At 40.8% G+C, this 24,489-nt stretch overlaps 1 protein-coding gene across 1 annotated transcript in view; it reads right to left on the bottom strand.

Moving 5' to 3' along the window:
* Positions 1-2,407: 2,407 nt before the first annotated feature.
* The window catches only part of RTF1 (RTF1 homolog, Paf1/RNA polymerase II complex component), a 497,066-nt gene continuing 474,984 nt past the window's right edge, over positions 2,408-24,489 (bottom strand). The window contains exon 18 of the mRNA XM_073608860.1: positions 2,408-3,063. Within this exon, the coding sequence (XP_073464961.1) occupies positions 2,957-3,063 (107 nt within the window). The 3' untranslated portion in view covers positions 2,408-2,956. The remainder of the gene's footprint in view (positions 3,064-24,489) is intronic.

Consider the following 24,489-nt stretch of genomic DNA (forward strand, 5'->3'; position numbering starts at 1 on the left):
TATTAACCAGTCTTAGAGAAATGACCATTTTATAATATAATACTTCTCACAATATTATCTTCATTTTATTTAATTTTTCATTATTTTACCAATATATACTTATTGTTCGAAATTTGAAATTGGTTTTTATACACCGATTCCAATTTATAATTTATATATTTTATACTTGTCGTGTTATGCATCAGTGGCCTATTTAATTGGTTAGTATTTGGAATTGACTATTTGTTTATTCAATTGTAAATAAGTATTTATATAAAGATTGTTTATTTTATAATTTTTGTAACGGATGGCCCCATATTGAAATTTAATTTATTGGGCCTTTTAATTATTGTCATCTGGTGGTTGTTTTTGATACCATAGACAGACTTTGTACAATTCAGGCTCTTTAAATGGATCAGTCTTGTCGTGTTCTTTGGACTTTTTACCACTATTTGAGTGAGATAATTCTGTCATTGTGTATTACACGCATTATCTTTTCTAGACGGCAATATCCTTTTAATTTCATCTATTTATTATTGCTGAGCCCGCCGAGCCACATAGGTCACGTTACGTGACTTAGTTATGAAGAGGTTTGCTCTATGGGCTTTGACAGAGGTGTTCGGCGATGTGGCGTAACGACGTGGCTTACGTTCACGACCCGACCACCATGTGACCCTCTTTACAACGAGGCTTGTTTACATGGTGACGCCTGTTGTGAAGATTGCGGCATGACGCCCACAAAGTGATGACGCCGTGGCCGTCTTTTGCCGGCGTCACCATCATACCCACAACGAGGCTTGGTTTCACCTCTTTGGTGAGGATCATGGCATGACGCCGTGGCCGTTCTTGCCGCTGTCGCCATTACACTCATAACGAGGCTTGGTTTCATCATTTGGGTAATACGCAGCAGGGGCATGAAGTATTGGCGTCATGGCTTTGCTTTAGAGGACTATTTCGGTCTCTTTTTCCGGTGATGACTGTAGCCCCCCCTTTTTAGCAATTAGTACATTTACCTTTTTTATACACACAAAATTTGGATTTAAAATGTCCATATCTTACACTTCCGGCTCAATAACCGGAAGTGAAGTTCTATCCACTTCCGGAACCGTATTTTCCATGTGGGGTCATTAGCTCTTTATAAGCAGTGGTGAAGGTAGGGTCCGCACCCCAGATGACGACTTATTAGTTGAAACACGTCAGATGGACCGACCTTCATATACCACTCTGTTTCCTGTATACATACATAGATTTTGATCATTTTTAAACCTGTGAGTTCTTTACTTTTTATTTATTAAATTTTATGATATACAGTATGCGAGTTCCTTTTGTTTCAATCTTTTCGCATGGTTGGTGAATACCGAATCTCTGGCTCCTACTAGTATAATACCTTCCTATTGATGTCTGAAAACATCCGTGCCAAACCATTGCCCAAATCCAGGACCTGTTATGCTTGGCAAGTTCGATGCTACCATCAAGCTACCTGATTTAAAGCCTTGGTGACTTGGGCGGTATAGGCCTTTCCAAGTCATCATTATCCGGTAAGCCTCCCTTTTTCACTGGTGGTGGTTTCCTCCTTCCATCCTTGGAGTTTCCATAAAGTGTTAGTCTTTGCTGGACTCTCAACCCATTGTGCTTTGGATTACCCCTCATAGTTGGACTATGTGACCTTACTACAATTATATCTGACAGCCTTCTTCTGGATCTTGTTTTTTACTTATACCTTTGTTTATTATTTACCATTTATACTAATTTTGTTTCACTTTTTTTGCACACCCCTAATGGGGTATGTCACTCATCTATTTGTGCAGTCACTTTTATTGATATATTTACTTTTTTGTTTGAGTTACTATGTATTGTGATGTTCACCTAATAAGTGTTATACACTAATTTCCACATAACTATAAAACCGTTATATACATAATTTATTTTAGCTGGTTTATCCTATATGTGTTGCATATTAATTTTCATATAACTTTTAAGAGTTATAATTATATATTTTTTATTGAATTTAATAGCGCTACACATTTATACCCTTGTACATATCGCTTCTAGTCTACAGCTGTGTTGGCTGCTATTCAATTCTTGTTTTACACAGCGCTGTATATTTTTTCTTATTCAGGAGAGAAGCGTTTCAGAAGAAAAAGTTTGACGTGCCTATTCTACTGGCTAATAAAATGAATAAACACCCAAACACTTTGGCAAAACATGCATTTGTTAAAGCCGCTTTTCTCTTTCCAGGAGAAAAGGCATTTAGAGGAGCTGGGCAATTGTCCAGTGTGCATGAGGCCTAAGAATTATAACATTAAAAGTATGCGTGCTTTATGTTTGCTTTGAAAAATGATTCACTAGGCGCTGAATGGAAGTGAGTTCAGGAGATTCCACTTTTAAAAACAGGTCAGCTACCTGAGTCAACATAATATCGGCCACATATGTTCATATGAATCCTTTATTGAGTTATCTTCTTACAATTGTGGTTTTTAGGTTATTTACAACCTGTGAATTTATACAGTCAGCCATCTGACCATACTGCAGAAAAACAAAAACAAAAATATTATGCTCATCACAGGGTATATCCAAATGCAGCATTGTCCTTCAATCCAATGATATAAGAAAGTATGTTTATCATACAAAAATGCCTCAATGTTTTTTTCACGTACAAAGATTTAATAACGTATCGCCCACACAGCCTCTTATCCATATGCAGCAGAGCCTCAGAATCCCTTGTAATACTGTGCACTGAGATCAGGCTTAAGAGTGGGGAGGCAAACAAAATAATGCAAAAACCACATATCCACAGTGAGGGTAGAGAATTGATGTGGTTTACTTCCTTTAAGTCAGTAGGTTTCTTTTACAGGTTAATTAAATTTCCAAGTCTATGCTTAACTTTGTTGCTGCTCCAACCCAAGGAGGAAAAACCAATGAAGGTTGAGACACAATGGAGCATGCAAGGTCAGAAGCAGAAGGCTGGTGGTCCAGGTTAAATAAGTCCTCTTCTTTTCTTGTAGTCCTCCAGATTTAAAGATCTCCGTGGCGCACCATCCTTGGCAGGGGGTGCCTTTGCAGAAATAGCAAGGGACTTGGATTCTGTAAATCAAATATAATAGGTTTCATGGATACTGTTAAAGTAAAATTAGATGTTTCTTTTCTTTCTTTTTTTTTTATAGAGAAGAGTGACAATTTTCACAACATTTAAATGAGGTACCTACGTCCTATCAGATTAGAAAGAAGAATGGGAAGAGGCTATTGTGGACTTTCATCGTACAGTACAAAAGGCTTAACATACACAAAATAAATAAAAATATGAACATGTTTCGCGGGGAGGACAACCCCTTCTTCAGGAATTATATGGAAATATAGAGCAGTCATCACATGCAATACTATAATAGAGAGTGGAGAGAAAGTAATTAATTAGATCAACATTTAGATACAGATTTATGATATACTCTGCATATACAGAGAGATCCCATGCATGCCGTCTTACCCGGGACATGGTCAAAAAGCATGGACCCAAAATTAAGTCTGCACCAGCGAATGTGGGAGCCCCACATACACAGGTTAACGCCCTGTTCTCCGTCTGGCGAAAAATATATATTATAAATAAAATAATTTTCTCAGATAACATACGTGCTGGTGAAACACATAGTGTTCAGAGAGTGCATTCTTGATAACGCACCTAATGACAGGTGCAGTGAGTCCTTTCTTGAACTCTCTCTCTCTGTCCTAATGTATGGATGTTTCTCCAGCAAACAATAAGACACGAAAGCTACACGATGGCAATCCCCTATTTGTTTTTCAAACAAAAAACATTGATGAGCAAACCAATGCACTCGGACATCTCAAAACACAGACCAATGTAGTCATTAAACCATCCGATAAGGGTGGGAACACTGTTTTGCTGTCCCACCCGCAGTACCAACTAATATGCTATGATGCTAAACAAACAGTGGTATCGTCTGATTAAACCACAATTAGTCAAAACTTTTGAGGCAGAATTTTGAGATCTATGTACGAGCATTTTTAAAAGGACTGATGGACAAAGACTATGGATTATGTAATTAATCCTCATCCAGGCACACCTACGTTTTATACCTTACCTAAGGTTCACAAGAGCCTTATCCATCCACCAGGCAGGCTCATCATTTCGGGCATTGGGTCTTTGATTGAAAACGCCAGCAGATATATGAACTAATTTCTTCTCCCCCCTACTCGTTGCTATTGACAATACATTTTTTTAATTCTAGTATCCCGCATATGAGTGGGGCGTCCGGGGTCCTTCCTCATGGAACAGCATAGACCCTCCTGGCCACTGTTTGTTTTGAATCTACTTACTTTTTATTTTGACTAAAACCTATATTGTGTTTATGGATCAATTTTCTTTAAATTCAGGGAGTAGCCATGGGCACCTGCTGTGCATCATCTTATGCAAACCTATATTTAGGTGGCTGGGAGAGAGAAATCTTCTCTAGTGAAGTGTATGCACCATGGCTCCCCTACATTCTCTACTGGTTCCGGTACATAGATGACCTACTGGTCATCTGGAGCGGTACAGAAAAGGACTAGGACTCATTTTTGAAACAACTTAATATCAATAAAAGTACAATCTAAAATTTACCCATAAAGTGAGCAAGGTACAGGTATCCTTCCTAGATCTGAATATTTCTATTGGATCTGATGCATAACTTTAAACAGATCTATATAGAAAACCGAGCACAGGCAATACTTTACTCCACGCCAGTAGTCTACATCCCAGATCCCTAGTCGGAAGTATCCCTTACGCTCAATACATAAGGTTACAGAGGAATTGCACCTCGGACCTAGATTTTGAAAAACAAGCCGACCTGCTGCAACAGACTACTAGCACGGGGATATTCAAACTTTAAGACATTCATATAATAGAGCCAAGGCCAGGTCGAGAACTTTCCTACTATAGGGTACTTCCCCTAAAAACGTCATAATCAAACTGTAGGTCTGGTTACAAGATACCTGTCAAATGAACTACAATTACGATCTCTAATTGCAAAGAACTGGCAATTTCTCACAGATGATTACACGGTCTCTAAATACGTCAAAGACACCCCTGAACTTATCTTTAGGTGTGCCACTACGCTTAGAGAACAGTTAACATACAGTCACTATATACCACCTAGAAACGATAAATCTCTACAACGCGGTACTTACCGATGTGGTAGCTGTTCACAATGTCCCTGAGTCCAGGAGGGCCCTGGCATTAGACTACCCAATGGTCAGTGGCACAGATCAAATACCTTCTCAAACTGCTCCACACAGGAGTTTATGTATATTATGACCTGCCACTGTGGAACATTCTACATTGGCAAAAGGAAGCGATGACTGGGACAAAGAATTGGAGACCATACCTACTATTCAGGTAGTGGTAAAATCATCACCTCAGTTACAAGACATACTGGTCTTCAATACAAATATCATACAGAAATAGTCCTTCTTTGTCCTTGAGGTCATTTTACCAGATCCCAGGGGAGGGAATTGGGACAAGCATATATTTCAATGCGAGACCCTATGGATCAAACGTCTAAACGCAATGGTGCAACCTGGACTCAATGAGCTTCGCTCATACAGACCCTTTTTGTGAGTTAGTATTAAAGCTTCAATCTGAATTTGGGCTAACATCTCCATTGGTTACTCCTCACTCTTTTCTTTCCCCTTTTTTTCTTGCCTTTTATGTATTTTGCGGTTTGTTGTCCATAGCCATTTGCCACACGTGATCTAGGATTTGATCCAATTGTGCAGCATCCAAGTCCAGAGCATTGAGGTTGAATATTGTATGAAGGTTATATGTTAAAGTGTATTTTTCCAATATGTTATTTTTGTCAGTTTAATATTCTTATGTTTGCTTGCTCTCCCATACGCGTTGTCTCAGGCATATGCCCTCCACTATGGCAGCCTGGGGCATATTGGGAGTCAATGCCTTCTCCATTATGGCCAATTGATGGTGGGGCCAGAGTAGGCTGGTCTTTGGTGCTTTTTCCAATTGCCCATTTTCAACATGGCCGCCACGGGCTCTGCCCACTGGGGATGAGGTTGTATGATGACTCGGCTCTGTCTGTTCTGGCGGATGCATGACGCCACAGTGAGGGGTGGGTTAGTTATCTGTGGCACTCCCCTCACTGTCCACTGGGCGGTAGGATTGCTGGAGGGGACGTTCTTCCCTCTATGCGAGGATTTGCCAGTATTTGGATTTTGCACGTGCGCACTGCGGGGCCGGGCCCGGTGACATCACATGCCAATCTGGCAGTGCGGGCATCACTGGGCAGGAGCCTCGCATTTATAAACAGGGGGCGTCTTATGGTTTCCCCATTGCTGTGGCCATGGGATAGTCCCCTCTCTGGATGGCAGGTGAGCTGGAGCTCTCTATATACTGATTATGTGCTGTATATACCAATTACGTTTATAGGCTGTGATTACCATTGCACTTCTTTATCCGTAGGGTAGTTTATGTGAAATGTACTGGATTGTAAACCTGACTTCTCCCTCCTACCTTTGCAATTTTCTGGATGGTGAGCATTGAACATGAACATATGTGCTGTTACTATGCATATGGGGTTGCTTTAGCAACTGTCATATGTGTAGATCTTAATTTTAATTCTCATACCCCTTTGTCTGCTTAGCCCAGGTATACTGTTGATGCATAATATATTTGGGAACCCCATACTGACATGGATACATCCATACTCTCCATCGTTTTCATATACTCACTCCAACAGGTAAACCTTGAGATTTCTTCTTCTATCATCCGGGGTTTTATACTCTAGGGGTGTGGATTGCCGATTAGCATGTTTCTCTTTGTTTCTTCTTGCAGTGGATAAAAAACATTTTTGAAAGAGAACCTCCTTGCCATGATTCAGTGTTCATTTTGGGAGGCTCTGACCTAGACTCAATGCACCTGTTTCACTTTGCACTACAAGTGCACTGAAAGTGTAGTCGCTGTAGATCTGAAGGGGACATGCAAGGAAAATGAAAAAAAAAAAAAAAACAGCATTTTAGCTTGCACATGATTGGAAGATAAAATCAGCAGAGCTTCTCATTTCAGATATTCCACTGAGATTTCCAGCGAGTGCACTTTCAAGTGCACTTGTAGTGCAAAGTGGATTTCCCTTTTGTAAATAATCCCCTATTTGTTTCACCAGTACGCATGTTATCCGAGAAAATTATTTTATTTATACTATATATTTTTTGCTAGATGGAGAACAGGGCGTTTCCCTATGTATGTGGGGCTCCCGCATTCGCCGGTGCAGACTTAATCTTGGGTCTTTGCCTATTGACCATGTCCCGGATAAGACGGCATGCATGGGATCTATCTGTATATGCATAGTATATCATAAATCTGTTTCTAAATTTTGATAATTAGTCTCTCTCTCTCCACTCTCTATTATAGTATTGAATGTGATGACTGCTTTATAATTTCATATAATAAGCTCCCGAAGAAGCAGTGGTCCTCCCCACGAAACATGTTGAGCTTTCAATACACAGATGGTATTTGATAAAGTTAACAATGGTTTATGTCCAGAGATCACTCCATCTGTGGTTTTTCTAGAGCAGAATATTTAGGACACAAGATAATGTGCCTAAGTTTAACCACTTACAGACCGGAAGATTTTCCCCCTTAATGACCAGGCCATTTTTTGAGAAACGGCACCATGCCGCTTTAACTGACAATTGCATGATCGTGCGACACTGTACCCCAACAAAGTTTACGTCCTTTTTTTCCCCACAAATAGAACTTTCTTTTGGTGGTGTTTGATCACCTCTGCGGTTTTTATTTTTTTGCACTATAAACAACAAAAAAAAAAGTTTAAAAATCACAAGCAGCGTATATCGATTGGTTTCCGCAAAAGTTATAGCGTCTACAAAATAGGGGATAGATTTATGACATTATTCTTTTTTTTTACTAGTAATGGCGCGAGCTGTGATTTTTAGTGGGACATTGTGGTGGACAGATCAGACAACTTTTGGACTATTGACATTTATACAGCGATCAGTGCTTAAAAAAAATGCACTGATCACTGTGTAAATGTCACTGGCAGGGAAGGGGTTAACATTAGAGGAGCGATCAAGGGGTTAAACGTGTTCCTCGGGAGGTGTTTCTAACTGTGGGCGGATGGGACTGACTGGAGGAGGAGAGAGATCACTGTTACTAATCACTAGGAACAGCAGATCTCTCTCTCTCTCTCCTCCCGTCAGAATGGTAATCTGTCTGTTTACATTGACAGATCCCCGTTCTGGCTCTTTCCCGTGATCGCGGGTGGCCACACACACCGGGTCCCCCACCGCGCAGTGGACGTGCGTGTGCCTGCTATGGCCCTTAAAGGAGTCAACGTACCAGTACCACGATTCCTGGGGACGTGCTGACCTGCCACAGTATAACGGCGGCTGGTCGACAAGTGGTTAAAATGTTTGTATGTTTTAATACAGTGTTGTAATAAAATTCATTTTTTTTTTTAGTTTAGGATAGGGTGGATTAGAACACCGGTCAGTCCCTCCATTAGTTACCCTCACCCCTCCCTATTGGTCCAGTTTACTGTTATTAAAAGTTAAACAGAAAATCCCCAAATTTTTGGTTGACACCAGAATAGAAATGTACAGAAAATCTTAAAATGGGGACACTAGTTTTGGTGATCCCCTGGGATTCCCTTACTTTGGAGGGATTTCCTCTTGCTTCTTGTGTTGGCTATAGGGCAGGAAATGAAGGAAATCTCTCCAATGGGACACAGTTGGCAAAAAAATATACAGGATTTACAACCCTTCCTTACTCTATCCAAAATGGAAAAAAAAAAAATGCCTTTAGTTTTACTTTAATTACTTAACCACTTCAATACTGGGCACTTATACACCTTCCTGCCCAGACCAATTTTCAGCTTTCAGCGCTGTCACACTTTGAATGACAATTGCGCGGTCATGCTACATTGTACCCAAAATAAATTTTTATCATTTTGTTCCCACAAATAGAGCTTTCTTTTGGTGGTATTTGATCACCTCTACGGTTTTTATTTTTTACTAAACAAATAAAAAAATTCAAAATTTTGAAAAAAAATAAAAAAAAGTTTTGCTTTTGTTTCTGTTAAAAAATTTTGTAAATAAGTAATTTTCGCTTTCACTGATGGGCGCTGATAAGGCGGCACCAATGAGCAGGCAATGATGGGCACTGAAGATGGGCACTGATATGCGGCACTGATGGGCATTGATAGGCAGCACTGATGGGCACTCATGGGTGGCACTGGTGGGCATTGAAAGGCTGCAAAGATGGGTTCTTATGGGTGGCACTGATAGGCGGCACTGCTGGGCACTGATAGGCATCCCTGGTGGCGCTGGCAGGCATTGTGAGTGGGCACTGATTGGCAGCTGCCTGGGCACAGATTAGTATTTCCCTGGGGGTCTAGGGGGCATACCTGGTAGTCCAGTGTGGATGGCCATCCTGGTGGTCCTGGGCGGCTTCCCTGGTGGTCCTGGGTGGGATCCAAGGGGGGGCTGTGCTGATAAACAATCAGCACAGACCCCCCCTGTCAGGAGAGCAGCCGAACGGCTCTCCTCTACTCGCGTCTGTCAGACGCGAGTGAGGAAAAGCCGATCACCTGCTCTTCCTAATTACATTGTGATCAGCCGTGACTGGACACGGTTGATCAAGTGGTAGAGAGAGTCTCCATCAGAGACTCTTTACCTAGATCGGAGTTGCGGTGTGTCAGACTGACACACCGCAACGATCGCCGCGATGCGCGCCCCAATATCCTGATCACGTCATATGATGTCCGGTCAGGATACTGAAACCACTTTGCCACCGTCATTTTGTTATATGGCAGGCGGCAAGTGGTTAAAGAAGGCCCATCGCAGATATACTGCAGCAGGGCGGCTCTATTGTGTGAAACAACGTATCTGTACATCATTTCGTGCAATAGATAGCGGGGGGTGCACATGCTGATTGACCCACCGATCGTTCCCCAGAGAGGCAGAACGGCAATCCTGCCTATGTAAACAAACCTATGTAAACAAAAATAAACCAGATCGCCGTTCTGACAGGGTAGAATCCAGTAATCTTGTGTTCCTGCTAAGCAGGAACACGGATCTGTGTGCTCCCAGTCAGTCCATCCCCCACACAGTTAGAAAGCATTCCTGAGGGACACACCTAACCCTTTGATCGCCCCTGGTGTTAACCTCCTTCCCTGCCAATGTCATGAGTACAGTAAGTGCATATTTTTAGCACTGATCACTATAACAATGTCACGGTTCACAAAAAAGGTGTAAAAAATATCAGGTGTCCGATACAATCCTGCTAAAAATCACTGATCGCCACCATTACTAGTTAAATAAATAAAAATGCCATAAAAATATCCCATAGTCTGTTAATTTTTTTCTTCATATTTCCTTATATAAACCAAATTATAGATAGAGGTGCATGCAGTGTCTACTAGGTAGTTTGTGACCATGTATAATTGTATACTATATATACAGGGCAAGGCTTGTCCTTTTGCCTCTGTATGTAGGCTTCTTTGACACATTTTGTTCAAAGTCTATGATCCGGATCTGTGGGGCTGTGTTTGTTGTCAATAACCGGCAGTTGCGATGCCACTGGTGTTTGCGTTTTCCCATCAGCATCAACACACGGATGGGAATATACCTAGCTTGATGGGCGGCAGCCGCCCCTCTGGCAGGTGTGCTCCCTTTCCCTAATTGTTACACCTGTGTGACGCTGGGAGGAGCCTTCTGATCACTCTGTGCACATATAGTATTCCCATTCACTGTCAGCCTTTTCTACCAGGCAGCAAGTCCTGTCTCTTCCTGCACTTCAATGGACCAAATACAAATATTTTTCACAACTACATCAGGTAATTGCTCACCTTTTTGACACCTATGTCCCTTTAGTATATAGCTGTCATTTTTCACACTCTCCCCCCCCCCCCCCCCATTTTCTTTCATCATTGTTTTTTACAACCCACATCTTTACTCAGGCTATTATTTGGATTGTGGTGTTGGGTCTCTATTATATTACATTTCATTAGTGGTACACTATAATACCTATTTACAATGCACCTATTGCAATTAATTTCTAGAATTTGAACCCACACCTACCACCATTTGGTTATATGACCCAAGTGCACCTGCCCCTGAAAGGTGTAATTTTATATACACGAAACGAGTTGGACTTTCTGGATGCACCTATTCTGTAGGTGATTGATTCTAATATACTGTATGTACTAGATTTCTGTGATCTTATTTTGTTTCCGCATGGAAAATATCATTTACCATACTATGGGCCTGTCATGCTGCATTATTGCTTTTACCATACATGGTTTTTAACATGTGATTGCATATTTACTCATTGCATTCATGTCATGCTGTGATGCTTTTTGACAAAGGTATCCTTTGCAAAACCAACTTGTCATTTAGCCACTCTCACCCACCTCATTCAAAGTCCCAAAATCCCCCCCCTTTGCTATAGTTTGTAGACATAAGTTTTACGCAAACCAATCAATATATGCTTATTGGGATTTTTTTACCAAAAATATGTAGCAGTACACATATTGGCCTAAATTGATGAAGAAATTACATTTTTTATTGGATATGTATTTTAGCAGAAAGTAAATTTTTTTTTTTTTCAAAATTGTCACGTCTTGTTTATAGCGCAAAAATAAAAACGGCAGAGGTGATCAAATACCACACAATTGTCAGTTAAAGTAACACAGTGCTGCATTGCAAAAAACGGCCTGGGAGGAGATGAAAGTGGAGTGAGGACACGTACTATCAGAGCTCTTGATGTTCTCCAGCAAACTAGCCGGTAAAATAACTGCCCTTTCGGTATGAGAACCACAAGAACGGGGAAGGAAAAAGAGAAGCCTACAGCAGCAGCGACACTTCAACCAGAGATACAGAGCTACTTTCCAGGGGCAAGATCCGCCAGCTTACAGAACCGTAGGACGGGGGCTCAGTCTGCCTTCTATTCAGAAGCTGTAATGGCTGCTTTACCAGCGTCAACTCCCGTAGTGGCTACAGAAACTATCTGTGCTTCTATCATACAGCAGACTACACAGGAGCAGAGACAGCAAGTTGGTGCACTGATACCTACCGTGGAGGGAGAAATCAAGGCCCTTAAAGCTCTCCTCCAGGCATTACCTACCTGTGCTGATATGGAGACACTGATTATTCGCGTGGAGGAGACGCATCGTAAAGACTTTCAAAATATCCAGGTAGAGGTACAATCATTGGCGGAAAGGGTATCTACTGGAGAAACAGCATCAGCCCTGTTGGAGAGGAGAGTGGCTCAGCTGGAGCAGACAGAGGATCAGCAAGCTGTACAGGCTCTTGCACTACAGCTGCACCTGGAACAGCTTGAGGACTGGAGCCGTCGTAACAATCTACGGCTGAGGGGGGTCCCAGAAGATACAGGTGAGGAGACTTTACAATCTATAGTATTAAAAATATGCCAACTGGCGCTCCCGGGGGCACCCCAGGACCTCAAGTTTGAGAGGGTTCATAGAGCGCTGGGTCCCCACTCCACAGATCTAAAAAGACCTAGAGACATTGTATGCTGTATGCTTATCTATACACACAGAGAGATCATTCTACGCAAGGCGTGGGAGCTGAGAGAGATTATTTTCAATGGACCCCCTATAAAAATATTAGCAGATATATCGAGGAATACTTTGCAAAGGAGAGCATTGCTACGTCCACTACTAGACAAGATTAAGCAACTAGGGGGCACATATTGGTGGGGGTACCCCATCTCGTTAACTGTAAAGAAAGGCCACTCATTTTTTTTCTTGTCTAGCCCAGCAGACTTACCTGGGCTGTTTTTCTTTCTGGAGGCAGAGGCAATTCCCATTCCCAATTGGCTAAAAGCAATCCCGGGACAAATAAGAGGAAGGCCTGCTGAACTAAGGAGGCTAGACCCAGAATCTCAAGCATTAAAAGAGCAAAGAAATCAACAAGAGACTCTGGTAGAAAGCTAAAAATGGAAGAGAAATATGGAAGGACTATGAGGAGACCATAGAATTGGAGAGATAGGGATGGGGGAGGGCGAGGGGAAGGGAAAGGAGAGGGAATTTTTTTTTGCCAAAATTTTACCCCCCCCTTTTTTTTCTGCGAGGAGTAGATTAATAAATATAGATCTATATGGATAAAAAGGGCTCCTATTTTCATTTTTTTTCTCTCTCTCTCTCTTTGTTCCTCCCTCTTTTTTTTTTGGTCTATGGGGAAACAAGATACCAGATCTGGTTAGGATTGGTTTCACTACTTCCCTTTTGTTTCACTGATTGTGAGACCCACAAGTACTCAAACAGAACAAAAGTGGGATTGGAAATGGGGGGAGGGGAGGTAATAGGATTGCTGTGAGTGTTTTAGTTATAGTTTTTTTCCTCCCATTTTTCTGAGGTTTTTTTTTTTGTGAGATTGGGACAAGGGTTTTATTTTCCATAACGTGAGAAGATTATTTAAATTTATTAAGACTATTATCACTTCGTGGTTTAAGGTGGCAAGGAATCACAACATTTTATTTTATTTATTTTTTCTGTCTTATCACTATATGTCACTTATGATTATATGAGTAAAGTAAAATGCAAAGATTCAAGGTTTCCCCCTAAGACAGGGGATATGGTGGTGAGAATATCACAGACAAAAAGTCACTCTATATTTATAGCACGAAATAAGATACAATACAATATGACACAGAGGTTAAGGGAGTAGTTGTAGGTAACTACAAACCTCCCCCTAATTTTTTCTATTATAAAAGCTCTTTTTTTCACCCCCCCCCCCCAGGACAATCTCACATGTGTGTGGAAGTAGATACATAGGGCAAAGAGGTTGGGTCTTTAAGTAGAGATAAAGATATGAGAAAACCCTATTGATAGACCAAGGAAAAAGAAATGGAGGAAATGGAAGAAGTCTTTAGAGGCGTTTTGACCCTCATTTGTTAAACTATATTGTTTATTGAATCCAGTTTGTTCTTTCTTCCTCTCCTCCTATCTCCACAACTTCCATTTTTTTCCTCCTCTATGTAAATAAAATAAATAAATGAAATAAGGGCAACAATGATGATGTTGATATTGAAGTTTTGTGTCAAACTGGTAAAAGACATTCTTTTTTATATTTTTAATTTTTGCTGGAGGGCAAAAGTAGAGAACCCTACAGCTTGGACATCTCAGACCACTCTCCCAGTTAGGCCTGTGGCTACATGGTCCAGTAAGACCAGAAGAAGGTGCTTTCCTGGGGGTAATTAGTGGAGAAGAGTGATATCTTCCCTTCCCCCTTTTTTTTCCTCTTTCTCCCTTCCCTCCCTCTTCCTCCTATTTTTTTCTCCTTTCTCTCCCTTCCCCTATTCCTAAAATGGCGCTGGATAGTATAGTAGTGATGTCTCTGAATGCTAAGGGTCTTAACATACCCGAGAAACGACGTATGCTACTACATGATCTGAAACATTTCCATGTTGATTTAGCTTTTATTCAAGAAACACATTTCGAGACAGACAGATTTCAATATCTCCAAAACAGATTTTACCCGTTAACATACCTTGCTACTAATTCGATGGCTAAAGCAAAAGGGGTCTCGATATTAATTTCTAGCAAAATACCTTGGCGCCATCAAATATCATTGCTAGATCCTACGGGACGATATATTTACAGTGGGGCAAAAAAGTCTTTAGTCAGCCAATTGTGCAAGTTCTCCCACTTAAAAAGATGAGAGAGGCCTGTAATTGTCATCATAGGTATACCTCAACTATGAGACACAAAATGTGGAAACAAATCCAATCACATTGTCTGATTTTTGAAAGAATTTATTTGCAAATTGTGGTGGAAAAATAAGTATTTGGTCAATATTAAAAGTTCATCTCAATAGTTATATATCCTTTGTTGGCAATGACAGAGGTCAAACGTTTTCTGCAAGTCTTCACAAGGTTGTCACACACTGTTGCTGGTATGTTGGCCCATGCCTCCATGCAAATCTCCTCTAGAGCAGTGATGTTTTGGGGCTGTCGCTGGGCAACACAGACTTTCAACTCCCTCCAAAGGTTTTCCATGGGGTTGAGATCTGGAGACTGGCTAGGCCACTCCAGGACCTTGAAATGCTTCTTACGAAGCCACTCCTTCGTTGCCCGGGCGGTGTGTTTGGGATCATTGTCATGCTGAAAGACCCAGCCAGTTTCATCTTCAATGCCCTTGCTGATTGGAGGAGGTTTGCACTCAAAATCTCACGATACATGGCCCCATTCATTCTTTCATGTACACGGATCAGTCGTCCTGTTCCTTTTGCAGAGAAACAGCCTCAAAGCATGATGTTGCCACCCCCATGCTTCACAGTAGATATGGTGTTCTTTGGTTGCACCTCAGCATTCTCTCTCCTCCAAACACGACGAGTTGTGTTTCTACCAAACAGTTCTACTTTGGTTTCATCTGACCATATGACATTCTCCCAATCCTCTTCTGGATCATCCAAATGCTCTTTAGCAAACCTCAGATGGGCCCGGACATGTACTGGCTTAAGTAGGGGGACACGTCTGGCACTGCAGGATCTGAGTCCCTGGTGGCGTAGTGTGTTACTGATGGTAGCCTTTGTTACGTTGGTCCCAGCTCTCTGCAAATCATTCACTAGGTCCCCCTTGTGGTTCTAGGATTTTTGCTCACTGTTCTTGTGCTCATTTTGACCCCACGGGGTGAGATCTTGCGTGGAGCCTCAGATCGAGGGAGATCAATGGTCTTGTATGTCTTCCATTTTCTAATTATTGCTCCCACAGTTGATTTCTTCACACCAAGCTGCTTGCCTATTGCAGATTCAGTCTCCCCAGCCTGGTGCAGGTCTAAAATTTTGTTTCTGGTGTCCTTTGACAGCTCTTTGGTCTTCACCATAGTGGAGTTTGGATTGTGACTGTTTGAGGTTGCGGACAGGTGTCTTTTATACTGATAACAAGTTCAAACAGGTGCCATTAATACAGGTAATGAGTGGAGGACAGAGGAGCCTCTTAAAGATGATACAGGTCTGTGAGAGCCAGAAATCTTGCTTGTTTGAAGGTGACCAAATACTTATTTTCCACCATAATTTGCAAATACATTCTTTAAAAAAAAAAATCAGACAATGACTGTCTGGATTTGTCTCTCATAGTTGAGGTATACCTATGATGACAATTACAGGCCTCTCTCATCTTTTTAAGTGGGAGAACTTGCACAATTGGTGGCTGACTAAATACTTTTTTGCCCCACTGTATATAAAGGGCCTCGTGGGGAACAAGCAGATGACACTGGCAACAATCTATATTCCCAATGAAAATCAAGCCTCTTTTTTAGATGAGGCATTAGAGAAGCTTCTAGATTTTGCAGAGGGGCAGTTGATACTAGGAAGAGATTTTAATAAAGCTTTGATACCATCGACCGATACCTCTACGGGGATATCATCCATTCCTCCCAGCCAACTGAAACGTACTGCAAAATTATTTCATAAAGCTCAATTGATTGTCGAATGGAGATTGCAACATTCTGGGGAACGAGATTACTCTTTTTATTCACCCCCACATAAAATCTATACCAGGAAAGATTATTTTTTGATTCCCCATACCTGTTTACATGCAGTCTGGGCTACATCCATAGGAAATATTACATGGTCAGACCATGCTCCTGTATTCCTGACTTATGATCTGACAGGAGCTCAGACATCTAGACATCGCTACTGGCAACTTAACGAAAGTCTTTTACAGATACCAGAAGTCTTAGAGGACGTGACTAAAGAGTTTCAGATGAATGACCTACCAAATTGTGACCCAGGAATTTTATGGTTAGCACATAAGACAGTTCTTAAATGTGTTTTTATTAAGCATGGGGCTCGTGTTAAACGAGAACGAACAAAACTGCTTACTGAATTACTTGATAAATTAGCAATTGCGTAAACTAGTCATAAACATGCTCCTAATAAGACTCTAGAAAAAGACTTGGCAGTACTGAGGAAGCAAATTACCAACTTGCTTCAATACAAGGCGAAAGCAGTGTTACAGTTTTGCCGTAAGGTGAACTACGAATTGGGTGATAACTGTGGGAAAGTATTGGCAAGAAAAGTGGGAGAACATAAACTGTCAACATATATCCCCCAAGTTGTCAATGGGAACGGCCAAAAAGTAAATTTACTGATGCAAATCTCCCAGGAATTTAAATAATTTTATTCACACCTATATGTTCTAGCATTACCTATTCCGCCTCGATCTGCTATGGATGAATATAGTCAAACATCTCAAATGCCGTCCTTAGCCCATGAGATATGTATGGAACTAGATGCCCCAATAACATTGTTGGAACTTCAACAACCGTTAGGGTCTATGAAATCAGGGAAGGCCCTGGGTCCGGACGGGTTTACTGTACAATACTATAAAAGAGTATTTGAAATATTAGGCCCACGCTTGATTAATCTATTTAGTTTGATCGACTCTGGATCTTCATTCGCTAGGGATACTCTAGGAGCCGACATCGCTGTGATATATAAAGAAGGTATGGACCCTACCTTGTGCGGTAGCTATAGGCCTAGCTCACTTTTGAATGTAGACCTTAAGCTCTATACTAAAATCTTGGCTACCGACTGTCAAACCATTACCAAAAATTAATCCACTTAGATCAGGTTGGATTTATCCCGACACATGAAGCGAGGGACAGCACTTCTAAAGTGCTGAACCTACTTCTCGTGACCAAGTCCATGAAAACTCCATGTGTCTTTTTAAATACAGATGCTGAAAAAGCATTTGACCGAGTAAGTTGGCCATTTATGCTCTCCGTACTCAGACATATTGCAATTGGGGAGGTGTTGATGAACCGGATAGCCAAGATATATTTAAATCTGACCGCACAGGTTAAGGTGAATGGGGTGCTCTCAGAGTCTTTTATAATTTGGAATGGTACCAGGCAGGGATGCCCACTGTCCCCTTTTTTATATGCCCTTACCTTGGAGCCTTTTCTTTCCATGATCAGGCTAAATCAGCATATACAAGGAGTGACAGTGGGTAATACACAACATAAGGTCTCAGCTTATGCTGATGACCTATTATTTTCTTTAACGAATCCAGCAGTATCCTTAACAAATCTCCTTAAACAATTTGATTTATATGGTGCCTTATCAAACTTGAAAATCAATTTTTCTAAATCAGAGGCGATGGGGGTTGCACTGCCAGCACTAACTCTTATACAAGTCTGAGGAGGCTTCCACTTTAAGTGGACTACACTTGCCCTGAATTATTTAGGCACAAAAATGCCAGCAGATTTAACCCGTACTTATGAGCTTAATTTTCCACCATTACTTAGAGAGTCCAGACTGCTATTAGATAAGTGGCATGCTAATTTACATTCTTGGATCGGTAGGTGTAATTTAATGAAGATGTGCATTCTGCCAAAATTTTTATACTTATTTCAGGCCCTACCGCTACAGATACTGCTTTCTTATTTTAAGCAGGTGCAGGCATTGTTTACAAGGTTTGTCTGGGCGCATAAGAAACCACGTCTTTCGCGCACCTTATTAACCTTACCAAAACAATATGGTGGCTTGGCATTGCCAGATGTCAGGAGATATTATCAAGCAGTTCAACTTGGTAGAGTAATTGACTGGCAACGCTATAGTGACCTGAAGTTGTGGGTGCAAGTAGAACAGTGCCAATCCCCAATACCTTTGAAGAGGGCGCTGTGGTGCTGGGATTTTGTGCCGCTAGATCTAAAATCTCATCCCTTGATAGAGAAAATTGAGTACTGTACGTGATACTTTTTTTTATTTGCACTAACATACAATTTTTCAGGACAAGCTTTCGGGGTGTGTCCCCTTCAAGGTCCAAGCAGTCTTGATTCACAAGTTTTAAGCAGCCACGCAATTTTTGACTCGAAGGGAGACTGAGCGAACTATTGCATCACAGTTTGTGACAGGAGATAGCTGGCCTAATATGGAGGAGCTGACTGACCCCAGGAGCCCCTACCAACTTGCATTCTGGAATGCAGCTCAATTATATTATTTTCTTCAGACTATACCAGACCCACAGGCATATACTAGACAACTGACTAAATTTGAGGAGCATTGCTCGGGAACGGAACCATTGTCTCACGTCCTCTCGGAGATGCATAAGTTACTTAACTCCTCTAGGGAGCAACCAGAACTGGCCTGTGTTAAAATGGAGTACAGATTTGCATCACACATTTACTGATTTACAAATTCAAAATATTATTATTATTAGTTATTATTATTATGATATTATTATTATGATTATAAAATATGATTGAGCTTTCTTATAAATCTTCAATCTGTACCAAAATACAGGAAACCAATTATAAGATATTTACAAGATGGTATATGACACCTAGCCGACTTCATGCTATCTTTCCAGATGCATCAGAGCATTGCTGGCGATGTGGTACAGATAAAGGGACGATTCTGCATATATTTTGGACATGCCCTAAGTTGACTTCTTACTGGGCAATGGTTCAAACGATTGCCCAGAAATTTACTAATTTTCAAATCCTGAATGACCCGGCTTTTTATTACATGTTACCACTATACCAACGAAAACATATAAAAAATCTGTCCTATGTCATTTACTAAATGCAGCTAAATCCTGTATACCCTTGATGTGGAAACCGCAGAATCCACCGACCACAACATTGAGGCTGAGGAAGGTGGAAGACATTAGAAAGATGGAGGACCTGATATTGACAGCAACTGACAGACAGGAGATATATAAAAAGACATGGACCTCTTGGAATTTGTTTATTAATTCAGAAGAGGGTAGCTCCCTCTTAGGGCTGTGAAACGCGGATGAGTCTGAGTTAAGAGATATGATGGATGTGCGATCAAAGAGACATCAGATGCGACACTAAGCACCATTTTCGGAATCCTTTCCCTATTTATTTTATTTTTTTCCCCTTCCCTCCTCTCTAAACCTTCCCTCCCCCCCCCCTTCCCCCTCCCCCCCTTTTTTTTCATGTTATATCTCCTCTTGTCCTCTATTTAGATTTGTTTTTTAACTTAAAATATACAAAATGAAGCAGAGGTGCTTTGTCACATAAGGTGATAAGAAGCAGGAACTTAGATTACTGTAGCAGTGAGATAAGGGGATACTTAGATTTTTTAGTTTTTGTATGTATAAATTTAATATATGTTAAGTTTCTTTTGTAATATATGCTTATTATTTTAGGAGACTATGTTCTCCCATTCTGTAAACACTGTTATAGCATGTATATGCAATTCATTCCTGAAAAAAACATTTAATAAAATATTTGAAAAAAAAAAAAAAAAAAAAAGGCCTGGTCATGAAGGGGGTAGAACCTTCTGGGGCTGAAGTGGTTAAGGAACATGTGAGAAGTTTAGGAATATCAGTCTGACATAACTCCAATTTTTAGAGTCTGTGTAAAGGCAAAACTTTATTTATGTTTTTGGATAGAGAAAGGAAAGGTTAGACCCTCTGATGAGCTTTATTGATGTCTCTGTACCTACTGGGAAGATTCACGCCTATATTGTCCTGTTGACCACTGTCAAAGGAAAATTCAATATGTTGTTACTGGAGCAAGAGATGAGGGTAAATCAACCAAATAGTACATCTATATGTCAACTCTCTAAGATAGGACAGTTCCTCTCCGTTCTTATTGCACCTCAAGGAAAGGAAGTGAAAGGAAATCTCCATAGGGTTTGAGAGCTTCCTTACTCTATATAACCTAAAAAATAAATTGTATATGTGAAAAATGTGCTACGCATTTTTTTAAGGCACTGTATTCTTATCTTATGTATTGTCAAATCACTCTGGCTCCTTGTGAAGTATTACACATATTATTTCTGAATGTCACATGCATGCATTAATTATTTCTGAATGCCACATGCCTGGGTGCTAGGGGTAACCTTAGACTCTGAACTGTCCTTTCAGGCCCACATACAATCCCTGTCCAAATCATACCGCCATAGCCTCCTCAACATTCCCAGAATATGCCCCTTTTTAACTAATGACACCACCAAGCTTCTAATTTACATCCTCCCTCCTCCCACCCTTATATAGACTATCCCCCTTCAGTCCATAATGAATGCCAGCTACATCACTAACCTAGTCCCAAAATACCAACCAAGCCACTCTCTTCAGTCACCCCAAGAACTCCTGCTCTCTAGCTTCCTTGTCACCTCCTCCCATGCTCGCCTCCAGGATTTCTCAAGAGCTTCTCCCATCCTTTGGAACTCCCTACCCCAATCTGTCCGACTGTCCCCTAATCTATTCATCTTTAGGCGATCCCTGAAAACCCTTCTCTTCAAAGAAGCCTATCCTGCTTCTAACACGGTTTTACTTCCTCCATCAGCTCATCCCCCCACAGCTATTACCTTTTGTATCAATTGACCCTTCCTTTTTAGATTGTAAGCTCTAACGAGCAGGGCCCTCTAAATCCTCTTGTACCAAATTGTAATGTAACTGTAATGTCTGCCCTCATATTGTGAAGCGCTGCGCAAACTGTTGGCGCTATATAAATCCTGTATAATAATAATAATGCACTTTTCCACTATTACTGTGATTGCATGGAAATAAATTTGGCATAGAATGCAGCATCAATATAGCAAGACCTTGATAAAAATAGAGGGTTGGGCAGTTACATAGCTGATGAGGTTCAACATTGAGAAATGTTATTTACCTGGGTGCCAAAAATAAACATGCAAAAATACACATTAGGCAGAGCTTCCCTAGGGGAAAGTTATGGAAAAAGATCTGGGGGTTCTTGGAGATCAAGACTTGACAATAGCATGTAATGCCAAGGAGTAGCTAGGAAAATACTCATGGATTAAAAAGGGCATATTCAAGCAATAAATCTACACCTTTACAAAACAGTGATTGGCCTCATCTCGTCAGTTTTGGTCACCAAACCTCAGGAAGAACATTGTTCAATTAAAAAGAGTTGAGCAAAGGCCAACACAATTAATAAGGGGTGTAGAGGACCTCAGCGATGAGGACTGATTAGATAGATTACTGTTAATCACTATGGAGAAGAAACGTTTTAGAGGGAATAAGATTACAATGCACAGATTAATCAAAGGTGACTCCAGTAACTAAAACTCTAAGGACACTGAAGAGGACAATCACCTAGATTTGGGAGGTTTAACCTGATATCACCCAAAGGGTTCTTTACCGTTGGAGAAGTAGAAATACCTTCCTCAGGGAATGGTAGTAGCCTAGTGTGTTAATTAAAAAAAAAAAACTTTTAGATGTATAGCAGAATATACAGAGCTAAGAGAATTGTTGAATAAAAAAAACACACATTAATATTTTTTTTTTTTTTTTAAAACATCTCTGGGCTATTATTGAAGAGTTATGATCTTTAATGTGGTTTTAACATATTTTAACATGTTTGAATATGTTTTTTATAGTAAAATGTTAAGTGACTATCATTGTTAATTTTATGCTGAATTGTAAATTATGTGTTCCTTGGATCTATATCCTGATCATTCTTATATTTTTATGTTTAGCCATTGGCGGAGTGTTTGGGACTGCGGGGGGGTTAACATTGGAGATCTCTGTTCCCTCCCTGCTTTTCCTCCACCCACCCCCCCCCCTTTTTTTTTGTCCCCACCCCTAATCTTCACTTATCTATTTAAACCCTGCGAGTTGCCTGTACCCTTGACTATGACAAAGCGCTCATGCGCGAAACGCGTCAAGGCACTCTCTCTCCCCCCTCCACAAGGCAGAGGATTCAGCTTGAGCCCTTCGCCGCGAGTTTTCATCCATTCCTTTTTTTTCTCTCCACCTTTCCTGTGAAGCCGCCCCTCCAATCAGCAAGGGTCTCTTTCAACTTTATCATCATTTCCACCACTCCATCCGAGTTTGATGTTTTTGACCAGTTGTTTCCTCTGAGGACTGTTGGTTACTTTCTCAGGCTGGTCAGGCAGATGTGAGCTCCATCAGCCTGTCGCCACAATTCCCCCTTCAGACAGCCTCCCAGTGGCAGTCTCAACTTCAGCGCAGTGTCACTATGTCTCACTGATGAGACTTCATCTCTGTGGAGACACCGCTCAGCTGATCAGCGGTTTGTCTCACTTCCTCTGGCGCTCCAGCGGCTCCCCCGTGCTGACGTCATCCCTTACAGACACACAGCTCCGGCCAGGCTGCTCTGCACACGGCGGAGCTCTACATCTCTACACCGCGGCCATCTCATCATCCATCCTAGCCTGTGCATCCATCTACATGATACAAACCTCCCCACTCCATGAGGCAACTTTGAGTTTTTCCACCTGGCTTATTTACAACACCGCGGCCATCTCATCATCCATCCCAGCCTGTGCATCCATCTACATGTCACAAACCTCCCCACTCCATGAGGCAACTCTGAGCTTTTCCACCTGGCTGTGAGTACTCTTGGCATATTACCATCACTCTGACCATTGTCACCTGCTTTGAGCCTAAGTGTTTGTTTTTATACTTCACTCAGTGGTCTCTGCATGCCTTTTTGGATGGATCTCCTGTGTTAGCCTCCTGCTGTTCAATGCCTCTGTCCCTCTGTTGATGTTTTAATTGATCACTAATAACATTATCAAGAGCTTGTGGTTTTTAATAGTCTTAATATTTCTTATTGTGCAATTTTTTTTTTTTTTATCATGTGTTTTTTCATTACAATGCGTTTTCTTTCTCAACGGAGCTTCTGAACCTGGTTTTTCTGGCAGTTTTTATTGTTATTCTAGACCATCGTTTATTAAAACTACTATAAACTTTTATGCTTGTCGTATTTTGCTTCTCAACAATATCCTGAGCGTTGGACTATTTATATGCTTTTTCCTGTTATGATCTGTTTCCACCAGTTACAGTTTGTCTGGCAGCACGGGGTATCATTATTATGTTTATTGTAGTTTTTGGTTTCCTTTTTTATTTTTCTATATGTATTATGCTACATATACATTAACATTTTTTGACGGATGGTACAGATAACTTATTTTATATGTTATGTTTTATACTCTCTGGGTGGCCGAACACTGGCGCTGGGTTACTTCCCTGTGTTTGTTTCCATTAATCTAGACAAAGCTATCTTTTTCAACCTTATAAATTATGTAACATGTCAACACAGATGTACTGCTCCCTTAAACTCTAAAACACAAAGTTGGAATAAATGGAAGTTTTCTGAATGGTTTTTACATTTTGAAAATCCAATTAATTAGAATATACATAAAAATAAAAAAATGAAAAAGATTTTGGTAATGCATCAATTTTAATTAACAGAAAAAAAACTTTTCTTGAATTGACCGGTAAAATCTATTTCTTAGATTATAGCATGGGACACAAAGCCACCATATCATTCCTTATTCATTTGCACACAAAAAAAAAAAAAAAAAGACATGAAGTCCTTCCTTATATAACCCCTCCCATACAGGGAAGTACCTCAGTTTTGTGTCAAATAGAGGGGAGGATCTGTGTGTCCCATGATATATTCCAAGAAACGGATTTTACAGGTAAGTACAAAAATCCAGTTTTCTTTATAGTACATCATAGGACACAGAGCAACTATATTATTCCCTACTCATAGGGGT

The sequence above is a fragment of the Aquarana catesbeiana genome, linkage group LG13, assembly GCF_042186555.1.
Source record: "Aquarana catesbeiana isolate 2022-GZ linkage group LG13, ASM4218655v1, whole genome shotgun sequence".
Classification (NCBI taxonomy): domain Eukaryota; kingdom Metazoa; phylum Chordata; class Amphibia; order Anura; family Ranidae; genus Aquarana; species Aquarana catesbeiana.